Source organism: Theropithecus gelada, chromosome 2, assembly GCF_003255815.1.
Source record: "Theropithecus gelada isolate Dixy chromosome 2, Tgel_1.0, whole genome shotgun sequence".
Taxonomy (NCBI): Eukaryota; Metazoa; Chordata; class Mammalia; order Primates; family Cercopithecidae; genus Theropithecus; species Theropithecus gelada.
The window spans coordinates 90,890,972-90,908,548 of NC_037669.1; the positions used below are offsets into that span (position 1 = coordinate 90,890,972).

General features: G+C 47.2%; 1 protein-coding gene across 4 annotated transcripts in view; it reads left to right on the forward strand.

Moving 5' to 3' along the window:
* USP4 (ubiquitin specific peptidase 4) overlaps positions 1-17,577 on the forward strand; it is a 67,383-nt gene that overhangs the window by 34,112 nt on the left and 15,694 nt on the right. For all 4 annotated transcript variants that reach the window (XM_025375397.1, XM_025375399.1, XM_025375398.1 and 1 more), the window contains 7 exons: positions 1,296-1,469; positions 5,034-5,192; positions 6,857-7,081; positions 8,904-8,987; positions 9,578-9,672; positions 13,552-13,743; positions 15,930-16,018. In XM_025375397.1, coding sequence (XP_025231182.1) covers positions 1,296-1,469; positions 5,034-5,192; positions 6,857-7,081; positions 8,904-8,987; positions 9,578-9,672; positions 13,552-13,743; positions 15,930-16,018 — 1,018 coding nt within the window. The remainder of the gene's footprint in view (positions 1-1,295; positions 1,470-5,033; positions 5,193-6,856; positions 7,082-8,903; positions 8,988-9,577; positions 9,673-13,551; positions 13,744-15,929; positions 16,019-17,577) is intronic.

Genomic DNA, 17,577 nt, shown 5'->3' on the forward strand with positions numbered 1-17,577 from the left:
CCACACCTGACTTACAGTCTAACTTTGAAGTTTTTTGTAGTGTAAGTAAAAACATAAAACATTTGTTAAAAGATTAGATAACCCTTGGGTTTTGAAATTATTTTCTGGCTGGGCACGGTGGCTCCCAGCACTTTGGGAGGCCGAGGCAGGCAGATCACCTGAGGTCGGGAGTTCCAGACCAACCTGACCAACATGGATAAACCCCGTCTCTACTAAAAATACAAAATTAGCTGGGCGTGGTGACTCATGCCTGTAATCCCAGCTACTTAGGAAGCCGAGGCAGGAAAATCGATTGAACCCGGGAGGTGGAGGTTGCGGTGAGCCGAGATCGTGCCACTGCACTCCGGCCTGGGCAACAAGAGCGAAACTCTGTCTCAAACAAACAAACAAAAAGTTATTTTCCTCTTGTGGTGACGTGGAAATAGCCTAGTACTAAAGAAGAGGTGTGATTTGGCTTTTCATGGACAAGTTTTTCCAAGTCTTTGTACCCTCAGTTTTCCTTAGCTATTGAGTGAGGATAATGATGAGGAGTTTTAAAGTTCTAAATGTAAATATTAGGGCAAAAAGGGTTAAAATTTCACGATTTAAGCTTCCATCTCATGATGCTAGGGGAAAGAACCCAAAGGAAGTAGAAGGAGAGAAATAATAGCAGTAAGAACAGAAACTAATGAAAAAGGCTGGGCACAGTGGCTCACGCCTGTAACCCCAGCACTTTGGGAGGCTGAGGCGAGTGGATCACCTAAGGTCAGGAGTTTGAGACCAGTCTGACCAACATGGTGAAACCCCATCTCTACTGAAAATATAAAAATTAGCTGGGTGTGGTGGCCAGCGCCTGTGATACCAGCTACTCAGGAGGCTGAGGCAGGAGAATCACTTGAACTCAGGAGGTGGAGGATGCAGTAAGCCAAGATCACACCATTGCACTCCAGCCCGGACGTCAAGAGCGAAACTCTGTCTCAAAAAAAAAGCCAAAAAAAAAAAACAACCTTTTTCACTAAACAAGAATTACTTGTTTATTCAGCTTTTTTCCTAAGGTAGTTTTTTTCAGAGACAAAATCTTAGCCAATGCATCTGCAATCCTCTAAGACCACGTCCCTCAGAGATTAGCTGCAAGGGGTCCACCAGCTTGACCTCCTTGAGGCTGTGCTTTACCATCCATCATGAGCCTTCAGAGAATCTCCTGAGTGCCTCATTTTGTTGGGGTTGTCCCTCAGTGACCCTTTAGAACTTGATTTATCTTGTATCTCTGGTACTGTCTAGAAGGTATGTAAAGCCCTCATCATGTTCTGTTTCAGTGCTTGAGCAACACTGCACCACTGACTGACTACTTTCTCAAAGATGAGTATGAAGCCGAAATCAACAGAGACAACCCTCTGGGGATGAAAGGGGAAATTGCAGAAGCCTATGCAGAGCTCATTAAGCAGATGTGGTCTGGAAGGGACGCCCATGTGGCACCTCGCATGTTCAAAGTAGGTAGACATATATATATATATACAGGTTGAGTATCTCTGTATATAGATGCTTGGGACCAGAAATGTTTTGGGACTTCAGGTTTTTTAGGGTTTTTTTTTTTTAAAGTATTTACATTACGCTTACTAGTTCAGCATCCCCATTCCAAAATCTAAAATGTTTCAATGAGCATTTCCTTTGAATATCGTGTCAGTGTTAGAAAGGTTATGGATCTTTGAGCATTTGGATTTCAGATTTTCGGGTAAAGGATACACTCCTGTACTTCCTTTTTCCCACTTTGGGGAGAGTGGTTTAGTGTTGTTATGAGGCATTCCTTTTGTTGCATTTTGGGATTAAGATGGGACCTGGGCCAGGTGCTGTGGCTCACGCCTATAATCCCAGCACTTTGGGAGGCCGAGGCAGGTGGATCACTAGGTCAAGAGATTGAGACCATCCTGGCCAACATGGTGAAGCCCCGTCTCTACTAAAAATACAAAAAGTAGCTGGGCGTGGTGGCGCATGCCTGTAGTCCCAGCTACTTGGGAGACTGAGGCAGGAGAATCACTTGAACCTGGGAGGTGGAGGTTGCAGTGAGCTGAGATTGCGCCACTGCAGTCCAACCTGGTGGCAGAATAAGACTCCGTCTCCAAAAAAAAAAAAAAAAAAAAAAGATGGGATCTGATGACCAGTCACGATGGCTCACGCCTGTAATCTCAGCACTTTGGGGGGCCAAGGTGGGTGGATCACCTGAGGTCAGGAGTTCAAGACCAGCCTGGCTAACATGGTGAAACCCCTTCTCTACTAAAAATACAAAAATTAGCTGGGCATGGTGGTGCACACCTGTAATCCCAGCTACGTGGGAGGCTGAGGCAGGAGAATTGCTTGAACCTGGGAGATGCAGATTGCAGTGAGCCAAGATCACACCACTGTACTCCAGCCTAGGCAACAGAGCAAGACTCCATCTCAAAAAAAAAAAAAAGATGGAATCTGAGACTAAAAGTACCACACTGTCAAACCCTTTTTTTTCTGTCATTCAGTCATTTAGCACACCCCTAAGTGTCTTCACTGCCCACCTCTGGGTTGGGGATGTCTCAGAAGTTATTTGTAAGCTCATTCCTCAGAATGCTGTATTCTGTGATGGCAGTATTTAAATGGTCAGTTTCCTAAGCCAGACTATAAAAATTCAGTTTCTTGGAAGGCTGAGGTGGGAGGATCCCTGGAGCCCAGGAGTTTGAGACCCGGCTGGGCAACATAGTGAGACTCCGTTTTTGTTTTGTTTTGTTTGAGACAGAGTCTGACTCTCTTCTTGCCCAGGTTGGAGTGCAGTGGCACGATCTTGGCTCACTGCAGCCTACACCTCCCGGGTTCAAGAGATTCTCATGCCTCAGCCTCCTGAGTAGCTGAGACTACAGGTGTGCACCACCATGCCTGGCTAATTTTAGTATTTTCAGTAGAGATGGGGTTTCGCCATGTTGACCAGGCTGGTCTCAAACTCCTGATCTCAGGGGTCTGCCTGCCTCAGCCTCTCAAAGTGCTGGGATTATAGGCATGAGCCACTGCGCCTGATCAAGTCTCTGTTTCTTTAAAAACAACAAAAAAGTTGGCCAGGCGCAGTGGCTCACGCCTGTAATCCCAGCACTTTGGGAGGCCGAGGCGGGCAGATCACGAGGTCAGGAGATCGAGACCATCCTGACTAATATGGTGAAACCCTGTCTCTGCTAAAAATACAAAAAAAAAAAAATTAGCCAGGTGTGATGGCAGGCGCCTGTAGTCCCAGCTGCTCGGGAGGCTGAGGCAGGAGAATAGCATGAACCCGGGAGGCAGAGCTTGCAGTGAGCCGAGATCGCGCCTCTGCACTCCAGCCTAGGTGACAGAACGAGACTCTGTCTCAAAGAAAAAACAACAACAACAAAAAAAGTCCGGGCATGGTGGCTCATTCCTGTAATCCAGCACTTTGGGAGGCTGAGGCGGGCAGATCACGAGGTGAGGAGTTTGAGATCAGCCTGACCAACATAATGAAACCTCGTCTCTACTGAAAATACAAAAATTAGCCAGGTATGATGGTGCCCACCTGTAATTCCAGCTACTCAGGAGGCTGAGGCAGGAGAATTGCTTGAACCTGGGAGGTGGAGGTTGCAGTGAGCTGAGATCGCACCACTGCACTCCAGCCTGAGCAACAGAGCGAGACTCTGTCTCTAAAACAACAACAAAATTAGCTGGACATGGTGATGTACCTATAGTCCCAGCTACCAGGGAGGCTGAGGTGGGAGGAATTACTTAAGCCTGACAGGTCAAGGCTGCAGTGAGCTGTGATTGTGCCACTGTACTCCAGCCTTGGCGACACAGACCCTGTCCCAGAATAAAAAAATAAAAAAGAATTGGGTGGCAACACACTGTGCTGAAGCTAATGTAAATAAACAACTGGAAGGTAGTGTTTAGGGATATTAGGGAAGTGTGGAGCTTCCTCAGTGATGGATGTGTTATATATTTGTACTGTGTTATGGCAGCCACCAGCTCAAGCACCTCTGAGCACTTGAGATGTGGTTCATTTGACCAAGGAACTGAATTTTTAATGGTTTTTAATTGTAATTAATGTAAATTTAGGTTGCCATATGTGGCTAGTGGCTATGGTATTAGAGAACAGGTGTAGAACAGTGGTGCTCCATTTTTTTTTTTTTTTTTTTTGAGACAGAGTCTTGCTCTGTCGCACAGGCTGGAGTGCACTGACACGATTTTGGCTCACTGCAGCCTCCGCCTCCTGGGTTCAAGCAATTCTCCTGCCTCAGCCTCCCGCGTAGCTGGGATTACAGGTGTGCACCACCATGCCCAGCTAATTTTTGTATTTTTAGTAGAGACCAGGTTTCACCATGTTAGCCAGGCTGGTCTTGAACTCCCAACCTCAGGTGATCTGCCTGCCTCAGCCTCCCAAAATTCTGGGATTACAGGCGTGAGCCACCGTGCCTGGCTGGTTCTCCATAGGCTGCATCACAGTCTCTGGGAGTGCTTAATATAACATAGACTGCTAGACCCATCCACAGAGTTTCTGATTGAATAGGTTTGCTGTGGGGGCCTGAGAATGTGCATTTCTACTAAGCTCCCGGGTGATACTAATGCTGCTGGCTAGGGACCATACTCTCAGAATAACTGGTGGAGAATAATACTGGACAGACAGTATTTAGGGACCTGAGGGCTGTTATGTACAGGAGGATTCCTCCAGCTGATGAAAGTATCGTTTGTAATGTCCTTATGGAGTTTAAGACTCTGAACCAAAGAAGGACATGTTGGAGAGGGATTCATGTCAGTACTTGGGTGTGGTTACTCAGGATACCCCACCCTTCCTCCCTAGGACTTAAGGTAGTGGCCCAGGTTCCAGATTCATCCTCCTGGCTCTCTGATCTAGGCCTTCTCTCTGGTGGGAACCACTGGCCTCCTGTAGGCTCTTCAGGAGTTAATTGGACTACTCAACCAAGTGTTCTCTCTCACTACCCAGCTAACTCCTCAAAGCTATTTTTGATGATAGTTCTCATTTGATTTAACTAGTTCTTTACATATTATGCCTTCTGATGCAGTTGCTTTTGTTGTAGACTCAAGTGGGACGTTTTGCTCCTCAATTTTCTGGCTACCAGCAACAAGATTCTCAGGAGCTGTTAGCCTTTCTTCTAGATGGATTGCATGAAGATCTGAACCGAGTAAAGAAGAAGCCCTACTTGGAGCTGAAGGATGCCAATGGGCGGCCAGATGCGGTATGCCATTAATGATGTCTGAACGAAGAAGCTGCCTCATATTGAGAGTGCAGGGATATTCTTCTGGTCTTTTGAGTGTTGCTGCCAGGGCCCTGGTTGCTTCTCACTGTAGCTAGTTATAAGTATATGGTCTCTGGTCAGAAAAGGGCTAACTGTAGTTACTGCTATTTTTTTTTTTTTGTAATAGAGACAAAATCTTGCTATGTTGTCTAGGCTGGTCTCCAGCTCCTGAGCTTAAGCAGTCCTCTTACCTTAGCCTCCCAAAGTGCTGGGATTACAACAGGCGTGAGCCACTGTCCCCTAGTTACTCCTAATGCTTCCTCTTGGGCTTTTTCAAATTCGAGTGAGCTTGTTTGATATTTCACTGGTGAACTAGGGACTAAGAACACTCTGAAAACTGTAAAGTGCCTATAGTGAGGACCCCTAAGATTGTTACCGCTCACAATAAAAGCTATCCATGATTACTTAATTTGTTATTAATATCATTAGGACATTTATACTTTTTACCTTGATTTTCTGATCAGTGCAAGAGGATTTTAGTATTTCAGCTGCCCTATCACATTGGGATAATCAGTATGAATGCTTTAAAGTAAAATTTAGATCTTCTTAGAAAAACTATGTTAGCTGAACTGTAGTATAGATAAAATTATTAAAATTTATTTGTTTATTTTTTTGAGATGGAGTCTCACTCTGTCACCCAGGCTGGAGTGCAATGATGCGATCTCGCTCACTGCATCCTCCACCTCCCGGGTTCAAGCGATTCTCCTGTCTCAGCCTCTTGAGTAGCTGGGACTACAGCCATGTACCACCACACCCGGCAAATTTTTGTATTTTTAGTAAAGAGGGGATTTCACCATGTTGGCCAGGCTGATCTTGAACTCCTGACCTAAGGTGATCCATCTGCCTCGGCCTCCCAAAGTGCTGGGATTTCAGGCATGAGCCACTGTGCCCGGCCAAAAACTACTTTAGATCACTGGAAACATATAGGGGGACTTTCCTTGTCCTGGCCATGTATCTGTACCCATAGTGTCCTCCGGGCTTCTGTTTCCTATCAGGACACACAAACCCCTAGTTTCCAATAGGTCCTATGGTGCCAACCTTATTAAGTGTGGGGATTACAACGAGGCACAGTGGCTTACCCCTGAGGTTCCAGCACTTTGGAGGCTGAGGTGGGAGCATCACTTGAGGCCAGGAGCTCTAGAACCATCTGGTCAACATAGTAAAACCCCCATCCCTACCAAAACTAAAAAAACATTAGCCAGGCATGGTGGGGCGTGCCTATAGTCCTAGCTACTTGGGAGTCTGAGGCAGGAAGATCACTTTGAGTCCAGGAGTTTGAGGCTGTAGTGAACCATGATCGTGCCAGCCTGAGCGACAGAGCAAGACCATGTCTCAATCAATCAATATAATATATATTTGAAATATATATATAAACATATATATGAAATATATATATGTGTGTTGGGGTGGGGATTGGGTGTAGAGCTGGCATGTGGTATGAGTATGATACACTAAGAGTAGTCCTGGCCTTGCTTGTCCTGGATCAAGCTCTTGGCTGTACAGATTGCCGCCTGATTCATCTCCAGGTTTGCTGTGAGTCATTCTGGATGCAGGGGCAAGGGACTGAGTGGTGTTGAGAATGTCCTATTTATCCCTTCATGCAGGTGGTGGCAAAGGAAGCCTGGGAGAATCACAGGTTGAGGAATGATTCTGTGATTGTGGATACTTTCCATGGCCTCTTCAAATCTACTTTGGTTTGTCCAGAATGTGCTAAGGTTTCGGTGACCTTTGACCCATTTTGCTATCTAACGCTCCCACTGCCCTTGAAAAAAGATCGAGTTATGGAGGTTTTCCTGGTTCCTGCTGACCCTCATTGCAGACCTACCCAGGTAACAGAATCCACACCCTCATGCCACCCCTCACTGCAAGTGGTCTCCAGATCCCAGTGGGACTGCTCCTATCTGCTGCATTGGATGCCTCTGAGTCCCCTTGGTACTTGCCTGGGTATGGGCCCTTGGCCTCCATGAGACCTTCATGTAATCCCATATCATTTAAGGCCTATTGTGAAGGTCTTTGGGGCTTCTTTGCTTCTCTGTCACTTTTTTTTTTTGAGACAGAGTTGCTCTGTTGCCCATTTTAGAGTGCAGTGGCACGATTTCAGCTCACTGTAACCTCTTCCTCCCAGGTTCAAGCGATTCTCCTACCTCAGCCACTCAGTAGCCGGGATTACAGGCGTGTACCTGTATGCTCAGCTAATTTTTGTATTTTTAGTAGAGACATAGTAGAGACAGGATGTTACCATGTTGGCCAGAACTCCTGACCTCAAGTAATCCGCCCATCTTGGCCTCCCAAAGTGTTGGGATTACAGGCGTGAGCCATTGCACCTGGCCTCTGTCACTTTTTTGGCCACTTCATTCACGCGACTAAAGTAACCTGATCTACTAAGTGGTTCTTGAATCTGAATGTTGGAGAACCAGAAGCAGGGTGCTTTTTGTACTCAGATATACCCTCAAATCATCTAGGACAGCCTGTACAGAAGATTAGACCAGATGAGAGGTGTGAGCAGCAGGTCTTAGTGTCTAACCCCGCTGATGGCTCACTGAGTAATTGTATTGCTTAGTAGCTTCTGTCTTTGGTTTCTTTATCTCTAAAGAAAGTTGAGGGCCAGGCCTGGTGGCTCACACCTGTAATCCCAGCACTTTGGGAGGCCAAGGCAGGCGGATCACAAGGTCAGGAGATCGAGACCATCCTGGCTAACATGGTGAAACCCCATCTCTACTAAAAATACAAAAAATTAGCTGAGCATGGTGGTGGGCGCCTGTAGTCCCAGCTGCTCGGGAGGCTGAGACAGGAAAATGGTGTGAACCTGGGAGGCGGAGCTTGCAGTGAGCTGAGATTGCGCCACTGCACTCCAGCCTGGGCGACAGAGCTAGACTCTGTCTCAAAAAGAAAAAAAAAAAAAAGAAAGTTGAGGCAGGCTGGGCGTGGTGGCTCACGCCTGTAATTCCAACACTTCAGGAGGCCAGGGTGGGCGGATCACGAGGTCAGGAGTTCGAGACCACTCTGACCAACATGGTGAAACCCTGTCTCTACTAAAAATACAAAAATTAGCCAAGTGTGGTGGTGCGCACCTGTAATCCCAGCTACTCAGGAGGCTGAGGCAGGAGAATCACTTCAACCTGGGAGGTGGAGGTTGCAGTGAGCCAAGATCACACCACGGCACTCCAGCCTGGGCGACAGAGTGAGACTGTCTCAAAAAAAAAAAAAAAGTTAAGGCCGGGCTTGGTGGCCAACATGTATAATCCCAGCACTTTGGGATGCTGAGGTGGGAGGATTGCTTGAGGCCAGGAGTTTGAGACCCTGTCTCTACAAAAAATAAAAATTAAATTAAAAAAAAAAAGGTAGGACCAGATGGCAATTTGAATTTGTATAATTTTAGCAGTTCTTTAGAAAGTACTCTAAATAATTAAGAATAAAATGAAGCAATGTTTGGAAGAGAAAGAGATGGCCCAGCCCCCATGCTGTGTATTGAGGAGGATGCTGACGTAGAGGTCTTGCTTGTTTGCTCTACTGCTGACTCATCTATACCCTGACTTCACCCTACACTGTTTCTGGAAGGGCTCCTCTGCTCCTGGTAATGCCTGCTTCTCCTAATTCATTTCCCACCTTTTGTGGGGCACCCTTGTGACCTTGACCATTTCTCTCTTGCAGTACCGTGTGACTGTGCCGCTGATGGGGGCTGTGTCCGACCTGTGCGAGGCTCTCTCCAGGCTGTGTGGCATTGCTGCAGAAAATGTAAGGCGGGGTGATCAGTGGCACTCGGTCTATTTGGGATACTTCATAGCATTTGGAGTTTACTTTCATCCTTGAAGCCACTTTTTCGGGGTTGCTGTTATTGCCAGCACAAATGTAATTATTTGTGTATGTCTGGATGCCTCACTCACTATGCACACTGTGGCTGAGACTGTCCCTTCCAGCTCCAGGAAACACCGTCTTCCCTTCATTGGGTTCACACTAGCTATGGTCAAAGGACCAGGAGTAGGACCCTGCTGTCAGTTCTGTGCACTGAGAGTGGCATAGAGACTGCATATTACGGAATACTCCAGAGACTCTGGACAACTGCTGGTTTCTAGTTAGCACCACACTCCTCACCCTTCCTGCCACTCGAGGGCAGATGCTACCAGCATGTTCAATTCTGATGGCAGCCATGCTGCTCCTCCTCAAGCGTTGGGCCTGAGCTCTCTGGGGCTGTTTGTGTAGTGGTTTCTCTAGAGACAACACTTGGGTATGGGTATTTTTTTTTTTTCATTTGTTTCTGGGTTTTAAGCAGTTAGTAGGGGCACTCTTAGCCATTCTGTGGTCTTTCTATTACTGTTCATTATTAGATGGTGGTCGCAGATGTATATAATCACCGATTCCACAAAATTTTCCAAATGGATGAAGGCTTAAACCACATCATGCCTCGAGATGACATTTTCGTGTGAGTACTCAGCAGTTTCTGTTGCAGGTCAGGTCAGAGGACCAGTTCTGGAGACTTTGCTGCATTCATATCTCCAGAACAAAAATGTGGGCAGTCTTTGCTCATGTGGATTGGCCCTGACCCCTAGGTGCAAGAGATGGGTGTTGAGGGCATCGTGGGCAGCCCTCAGTGCTCAACCCCTCATGCTCTGCAGAGCTAGACATTCTGATAACTCTCCTCAGCACAGCCACAGCCTTTTTTCAACAGTTTTGCCTGTGAAGAAGACCAAATCACCGCTCTTACAGATGGTCCTACCATCAGAGATTCCTTTCTTTAAGAGGAATCACCGCTGTGTGATGGGAAGATGGTAGTAGGGGTGTGGTACGGAAGGATCTTGTCCTTTTTCTGCCACAGGCTGTGGCTTCTCAGCGAGTACCATGATACTACCATCCCCAATGCAGAAATGACAGAGAGGGTTGATTTAAACAGCTGTTTTTGGCCGGGCGCGGGGCTCACGCCTGTAATCCCAGCACTTTGGGAGGCCATGGCAGGCAGATCATGAGGTCAGGAGATTGAGACCATCCTGGCTAACATGGTGAAACCCCGTCTCTACTAAAAATACAAAAATTAGCTGGGCGTGGTGGCGGGTGCCTGTAGTCCCAGCTACTCGGGAGGCTGAGGCAGGAGAATGACATGAAACCAGGAGGCAGAACTTGCAGTGCGCGGAGATCGTGCCACTGCACTCCAGCCTGGGCAACAGAGCGAGACTCCGTCTCAGAAAAAAAAAAAAACGCTGTTTTCAGCTCATTCTGTAAGCTCTGAGACTCAGTGTTTTCATCTCTGTGAGGACAATACAGAGGTCTCCTCGGCCTTCCCATGTGCTGCTTCATGGCTGCTCTGTGTAATTGTGTGTGTGTCCCTCTTCCAGGCACAGTGGGGTAATAACTTGCCTGCTGCTCCCATACATGAACTTGCCTGATGCTCCTAGGCAGCCACTTGCCCAGGAAGTATGGAGCACAGCTGTACTGTCCCTCCCGCTTTACCTCACACTCAGGAACTTGCCTCTGCTGAGAAAGGGTTTTAGGATTTTGTTTTGGTTTTTGTTTTTGGCTGAAGAATTCAGTATGCAAAGGAGATAGTTCCTTCCCTTTACATTTTTGGGCCTATGACTTCTAGATCACTCTAAAAGGAATAATTCCTAGCCGCACCAAAGATCTATTTCTGTTCTCATTTGCACAGACACAGCCAAGAGCTCACACTGTGCCAAGGGCTAGAACATGGGAAAGTCTGCTTTCACAGACATTTATAACCCCAAGCCCTTAACATGGTCTCTGTAAATTCCAGAAACTAGTGTTTTCACACACCTGAGCTGAAAGGAACTGGAGGATTACCCTGTGGGGAGCTTAGCAGACCACCAATAAAGGAATTTTCAGAGGGCCTAAGGGCCAACCATTGGAAAAACAAATTCTTTTATATCTTTTATAGATGAATTGACAATTGTTTTATGAAAGCAATAGTAGCATCTGGGTTTTTTTTTTTTTTTTTTTTAATAGATGAAGTCTTGCTCTGTCGCCCAGGCAGGAGGAGTGCAGTGGTGCGATCTCGGCTCACTGCAAGTCCGCCTCCCGGCTTCACACCATTCTCCTGCCTCGGCCTCCTGAGTAGCTGGGACTACAGGCGCCCACCACCGCACCTGGCTAATTTTTGGTATTTTTAGTAGAGCCAGGGTTTCACTGTGTTAGCCAGGATGGTCTCAATCTCCTGACCTCGTAATCCTCCCCCCTCGGTCTCCCAAAGTGCTGGGATTACAGGCATGAGCCACCACGCCTGGCCAGCATCTGGTTTTTTTTTTTTTTTTTTTTGAGACGGAGTCTCGCTCTGCCGCCCAGGCTGGAGTGCAGTGGCCGGATCTCAGCTCACTGCAAGCTCCGCCTCCCGGGTTCACGCCATTCTCCTGCCTCAGCCTCCCAAGTAGCTGGGACTACAGGCGCCCGCCACTGCGCCCGGCTAGTTTTTTGTGTTTTTTAGTAGAGACGGGGTTTCACCGTGTTAGCCAGGATGGTCTCGATCTCCTGACCTCGTGATCCGCCCGTCTCGGCCTCCCAAAGTGCTGGGATTACAGGCTTGAGCATCTGGTATTTTTTATTATTTATTTATTTATTTTTTTGAGACAGAGTCTCGCTCTGTCGCCCAGGCTGGAGTGCAATGGCGTGATTGTGGCTCACTGCAAGCTCCGTCTCCTGGGTTCATGCCATTCTCCTGCCTCAGCCTCCTGAGTAACTGAAACTATAGGCACGTGCCACCACGCCCAGCCAATTTTTTGTATTTTTAGTATTTCACTGTGTTAGTTAGTATGGTCTTGATCTCCTGACCTCGTAATCCGCCCGCCTCGGCCTCCCAAAGTGCTGGGATTACAGGCGTGTGCCACCGCACCCAGCCTGCATCTGCTATTTTTTAATGTTTTGTACACTGTGCTACTAAATTATTTAATTCTTACCACACCCTTTAAAGTGGGTAATCCCATTGTCCACCGAATAAATAGACTAAGAAGTTAGATGCTTATTACTGGGTCATAGCAGGCAGAAAATGGCAATGTGGACCTGGAACCTGGGGCGGCTGCACTCCAAGGCCTAGTTCTTTACCACTATGCTGGACCACAATATTTACTCGAGAGCACACCTTGGACATTTTTGTGTATTCTTAGAAATTCCTCCTGCATAAACTTCATTCAGGACAAAGCTAGGCATTAGGCATTTGGCATTTGGGGAGGGGTGCGTGTCTGTGTGTGTGTGTGTGCGCGCACGTGCGTGCACATACATGCATGTTTCAAAATTTGAATCAGTAAGTTTGTGTCTCCCCCTATAGGAAGAGGGAAAAACTACAGTCAGTTGCCAGCAATTTTGGTAACATCTGTTCCAGGATAAAACATCTATAAATCTCCTCAATTTCATGTATTCACTAAGTAAGACACATTTTTCAAAATCATTGATTTGTATCTAGAAGTTTATTTGATTATCTCTGATATTTTTCAGAATTAGATATGATTCTTTTACTTCAGTGTTTTTGAACAAAGATGACAATTAGTTTTATAAATTTGCTTGCTCATTTGCAAAAAAAGAGCCTTTGGCTAATATCCTAGGTGTACATCTTTGTACAATATTTGTCTTATTAAAGGGCAGGGCACTCAATGCATTTTTTTTTTTTTTTTTTGAGATGGAGTCTCACTCTTGTGCCCAGTCTGGAGTGCAGTGAAGAGATCTCGACTCACTGCAAGCTCCACCTCCCGGGTTCATGCCATTCTCCTGCCTCAGCCTCCCGAGTACCTGGGACTACAGGTGCCTGCCACCATGCCTGGCTAATTTTTTGTATTTTTAGTAGAGATGGGGTTTCATCGTGTTGGCCAGGATGGTCTGAATCTCCTGACCTTATGATCTGCCCGCCTCAGCCTCCCAGAGTGCTGGGATTACAGGCATGAGCCACCATGCCCGGCCAACTCAATGCATTTTTTAAAGTTGAGCTCTTTGATCACAAAAGATGAACTTGGTGGCTGGACCCAGCTGTGTGCCTTTGTGTTCAGAGTGATGATCTGAATGATGGCTGTTATCTGTGTTGGGTCCCAGTTGAAGGACCACAGAGTTTGAGGCTGTGGTTGGAAGAAGGAGTATCACGGTTAGCCCTCAGCCCCAGGTTGTATAGGTTCACATTGTGCTGACAATGGTCCTTCTTTGGATTCCTGACTCAACCTCTAGAAACATCTTGGCAATAGTTATAGCCACCTTTTCTACTCAGATATTCTCTGTCCCAGTAATGGTAGCCCTGGCCACCACATAGCTTCAGCTGAGATCTCTGTTGTTCACAAGGACCTACTGCTAAAGGTGCCCTCTTGTGTGATTAACACAGGTACCAGGTCTGCAGCACTTCCATGGACGGCTCAGAATGTGTCACGCTTCCAGTCTACTTCAGGGAGAGGAAGTCCAGGCCATCAAGTACTTCTTCTGGGTCAGCGCTATATGGGCAGCCACTGCTGCTTTCTGTCCCCAAGCACAAGTTAACCCTTGAGTCTTTGTACCAGGCTGTTTGTGATCGTATCAGGTTGGTGGCAGGAATGTGATTTGGTTGTTATCTGAGATCAAGATATACCCAGTAATAGTAGAGTGGCAGCTGCTACCAAGTGGCTGTGTTGATCCTACATGCTCACCTCTGTAAGAAATGCATTTGTAGGCCAGGCGTGGTGGCTTATGCCTGTACTCCCAGCACTTCGGGAGGCCAAGGCGGGCAGATCACCTGAGGTCAGGAGTTCGAGACCAGCCTGGCTAAGATGGTGAAATCCTGTCTCTACTAAAAATACAAAATTAGCCAGGCATGCTGGTGGGTGCTTGTAATCCCAGCTGCTTGAGATGCTGAGGCAGGAGAATTGCTTAATCCTTGATTCTCCCGGGAGCTGGAGGCTGCAGTGACCCGAGATCGCGCCACTGCACTCCAGCCTGGGTGACAGAGCGAGATTCAATTTCCAAAAAAAAAAAAAAATGCACTTGTGCCAGCCCCTGGATGGGCCAGGGCAGGTGCTGTTGGGATGAGCCACCTGGCACATCTTAGGCACCATGATCCTAGGAGTCCAGTCCTCTTAGAATCATGTTAGGGAGGCTAGTGCTTTGATGGCATTTATATTTTATTTCTGAAGTGTTCCACTATCATTCTGAAGCCAGAAATTAGGATTATTGGGAAATACCTTAAAAAATGATGGTGCTGGCCGGGCGCGGTGGCTCAAGCCTGTAATCCCAGCACTTTGGGAGGCCGAGACGGGCGGATCACGAGGTCAGGAGATCGAGACCATCCTGGCTAACACGGTGAAACCCCGTCTCTACTAAAAAAATACAAAAAACTAGCTGGGTGAGGTGGCGGGCGCCTGTAGTCCCAGCTACTCGGGAGGCTGAGGCAGGAGAATGGCATAAACCCGGGAGGCGGAGCTTGCAGTGAGCTGAGATCCGGCCACTGCACTCCAGCCTGGGCGACAGAGCGAGACTCCGTCTCAAAAAAAAAAAAAAAAATTATGGTGCCACATGACTTTCACATCAGACTCGAGACAAACTTTCTTAGAGTCTTCATTGGCTTAATTAGACACCTAATTTCTTGTGGGTTTGTTTTTTTTTTTTTTTCCCTTCTGAGATGGAATCTTGCTCTGTTGCCCAGGTTGGAGTGCAGTGGCACAACATCGACTCACTGCAACCTCTACCTCCTGGGTTAAAGTGATTCTGTTGCCTCAGCCTCCCAAGTAGCTGGGATTACAGGCATGCACCACCAAGCCTGGCTAATTTTGTGTGTGTGTGTGTGGTTTTTTTTTTTTTTTTTTTGTGAGATGGAGTTTCGCTCTGTTGCCCAGGCTGGAGTGCAGTGGCACAATCTCGGCTCACTGCAACCCCCACCTCCCAGATTCAAGTGATTTCTGGCTAATTTTTGTATTTTTAGTAGAGAGGGGGTTTCATTGTGTTGGCCAGGCTGGTCTCAAACTCCTGACCTCAAGTGATGCTCCCGCCTCAGCCTCCCAGAGTGCTAGAATTACAGGCATGAGCCACCATGCCTGGCCTAATTTTTGTATTTTTAGTAGAGATGGGGTTTCACCACGTTGGCCAGGCTGGTCTGGAAATCCTGACGTCAGGTGATTGCCCACCTTTACCTCCCAAAGTGCCGGGATTACAGGTGTGAGCCACCATGCCTGGCCATTTGTGTTTTTAATTTCTTAAAATACTGAGCCACCACGTTATTTTATTTTATGTTATTATTTTATTTTATTTTATTTTATTTTATTTTATTTTATTTATTTTATTTTATTTTATTTTATTTATTTTTTGAGACAGAGTTGCTCTGTGCCCAGGCTGGAGTGCAGTGGCACAATCTCGGCTCACTGCAACCTCTGCCTCCTACATTCAAGTAATTCTCCTGCCTCAGCCTCCTGAGTAAAGCTGGGATTACAGGCATGTGCCACCACGCCCAGCTAATTTTTGTATTACTAGAGATGGGGTTTCACCATGATGGCCAGGCTGGTCTCGAACTCCTGACCTCAGGTGATCCAACTGCCTCGGCCTCCCAAAGTGCTGGGATTAGCCACCACACTCGGCCCAGTGGATAATTCTAAAGCACTTTTATTTACATAAATTGCTTTGTGAGTAGCTGTCATCCATATAAATTATGAACTACTTCTTAGCCACATGGTGGAAAAAATAGGTAAATGTTACAACTAACAATCTTTTTTTCTTCCTTCTCTTTTTCTCTTTTTGAAGCCGCTATGTGAAACAGCCTTTACCTGATGATTTTGGCAGCTCACCCTTGGAGCCAGGGACCTGCAATGGCTCCAGGAACAGCTGTGAAGGTAAGCATGCACCATGCTGTGTGGCTGTGACTGACCAAATACCCCCTGATTTCCCTCTTCTTCTAAAGGTGTTATACACATGGGAGAAGGGGGTTGGGACTGGGTTGGGGCTCTGCCTACAGCAGCAGACTTAGGAGCTAGGTCTACAACATTCCACTCTGCCAGTCCCTGTTGTCCAACTTTGCTACCTTGTGGAATCTTCCTTTTTTTTTTTTTTCCCAGATAGGGGTCTCACTCCTGTCACCCAGGCTGGAATGTAGTGGTGCAATCATGGCTCACTGTTACTTCAGACTCTTGGGCTTAAGTGATTGTCTCACCTCAGCCTCCAGAGTAGCTGGAACTACAGGTGCATACCACGATGCCCAGCTTTTTTTTAAATTTTTTTGTAAAGACCAGGGGTCTTGCCATATTGCTCAGACTGGTCTTGAACTCTTGGCCTGAAGCTATACTCCTGCCTTAACCTCCCAAAGGGCTAGGATTACAAGCGTGAGCCACCGCGCCTGACATGTCACTTTTCTTTTTGGGACTTAGGTGACTCAGTGGCTTTATTTCTGTAAAACCATATATGTCTTTCAAGTTAGTGCTGTAAATTTTTTCTTTTTCTTTTTTTTTTTTTTTTGAGATGGAGTCTCGCTCTGTCGCCCAGGCTGGAGTGCAGTGGCCGGATCTCGGCTCACTGCAAGTTCTGCCTCCCAGGTTTACGCCATTCTCCTGCCTCAGCCTCCCTAGTAGCTGGGACTACAGGCACCCACCACCTTGCCCGGCTAGTTTTTTTGTATTTTTTTAGTAGAGACGGGGTTTCATCATGTTGACCAGGATGGTCTCAATCTCCTGACCTCGCGATCCGCCCATCTTGGCCTCCCAAAGTGCTGGGATTACAGGCTTGAGCCACCGTGCCCGGCCTTTTTTTTTTTTGAGACAGAATCTTGCTCTGTTGCCCACTCAGGAGTGCAGTGGCGCGATCTCGGCTCACTGCAACCTCTGCCTCCCAGGTTCAAGCAATGCTGTACCTCAGCCTCCCGAGTAACTGGGATTACAGGCACATGCCACCAGGCCTGGCTGAGTTTTATATTTTTAGTAGAGATGGGTTTCACCATCTTGGCCAGGCTGGTCTTGAACTACTGACGTCAATTGATCCGCCAGCCTCAGCCTCCCAAAGTGCTGGGATTACAGGCGTGAGCCACCGCGCCTGGCTTTTTTTCTTTTCTTTTTTTTTTTTTTTTTGAGAGTAAGGTCTTAAGACCGGGCGCGGTGGCTCATGCCTGTAATCCCAGCACTTTGGGAGGCTGAGGCGGGCGGATCACGAGGTCAGGAGATCGAGACCATCCTGGCTAACATGGTGAAACCCTGCCTCTGCTAAAAATACAAAACATTAGCTGGGCATGGTGGCAGGCGCCTGTAGTCCCAGCTACTCGGGAGGCTGAGGCAGGAGAATGGCGTGAACCCCGGGAGGCGGAGCTTGCAGTGAGCTGAGATCGTGCCACTATACTCCTGCCTGGGCAACAGAGTGAGAATCTGTCTCAAAAAAAAAAAAAAAAAAAAGGGGGGGGGGGGGGCAA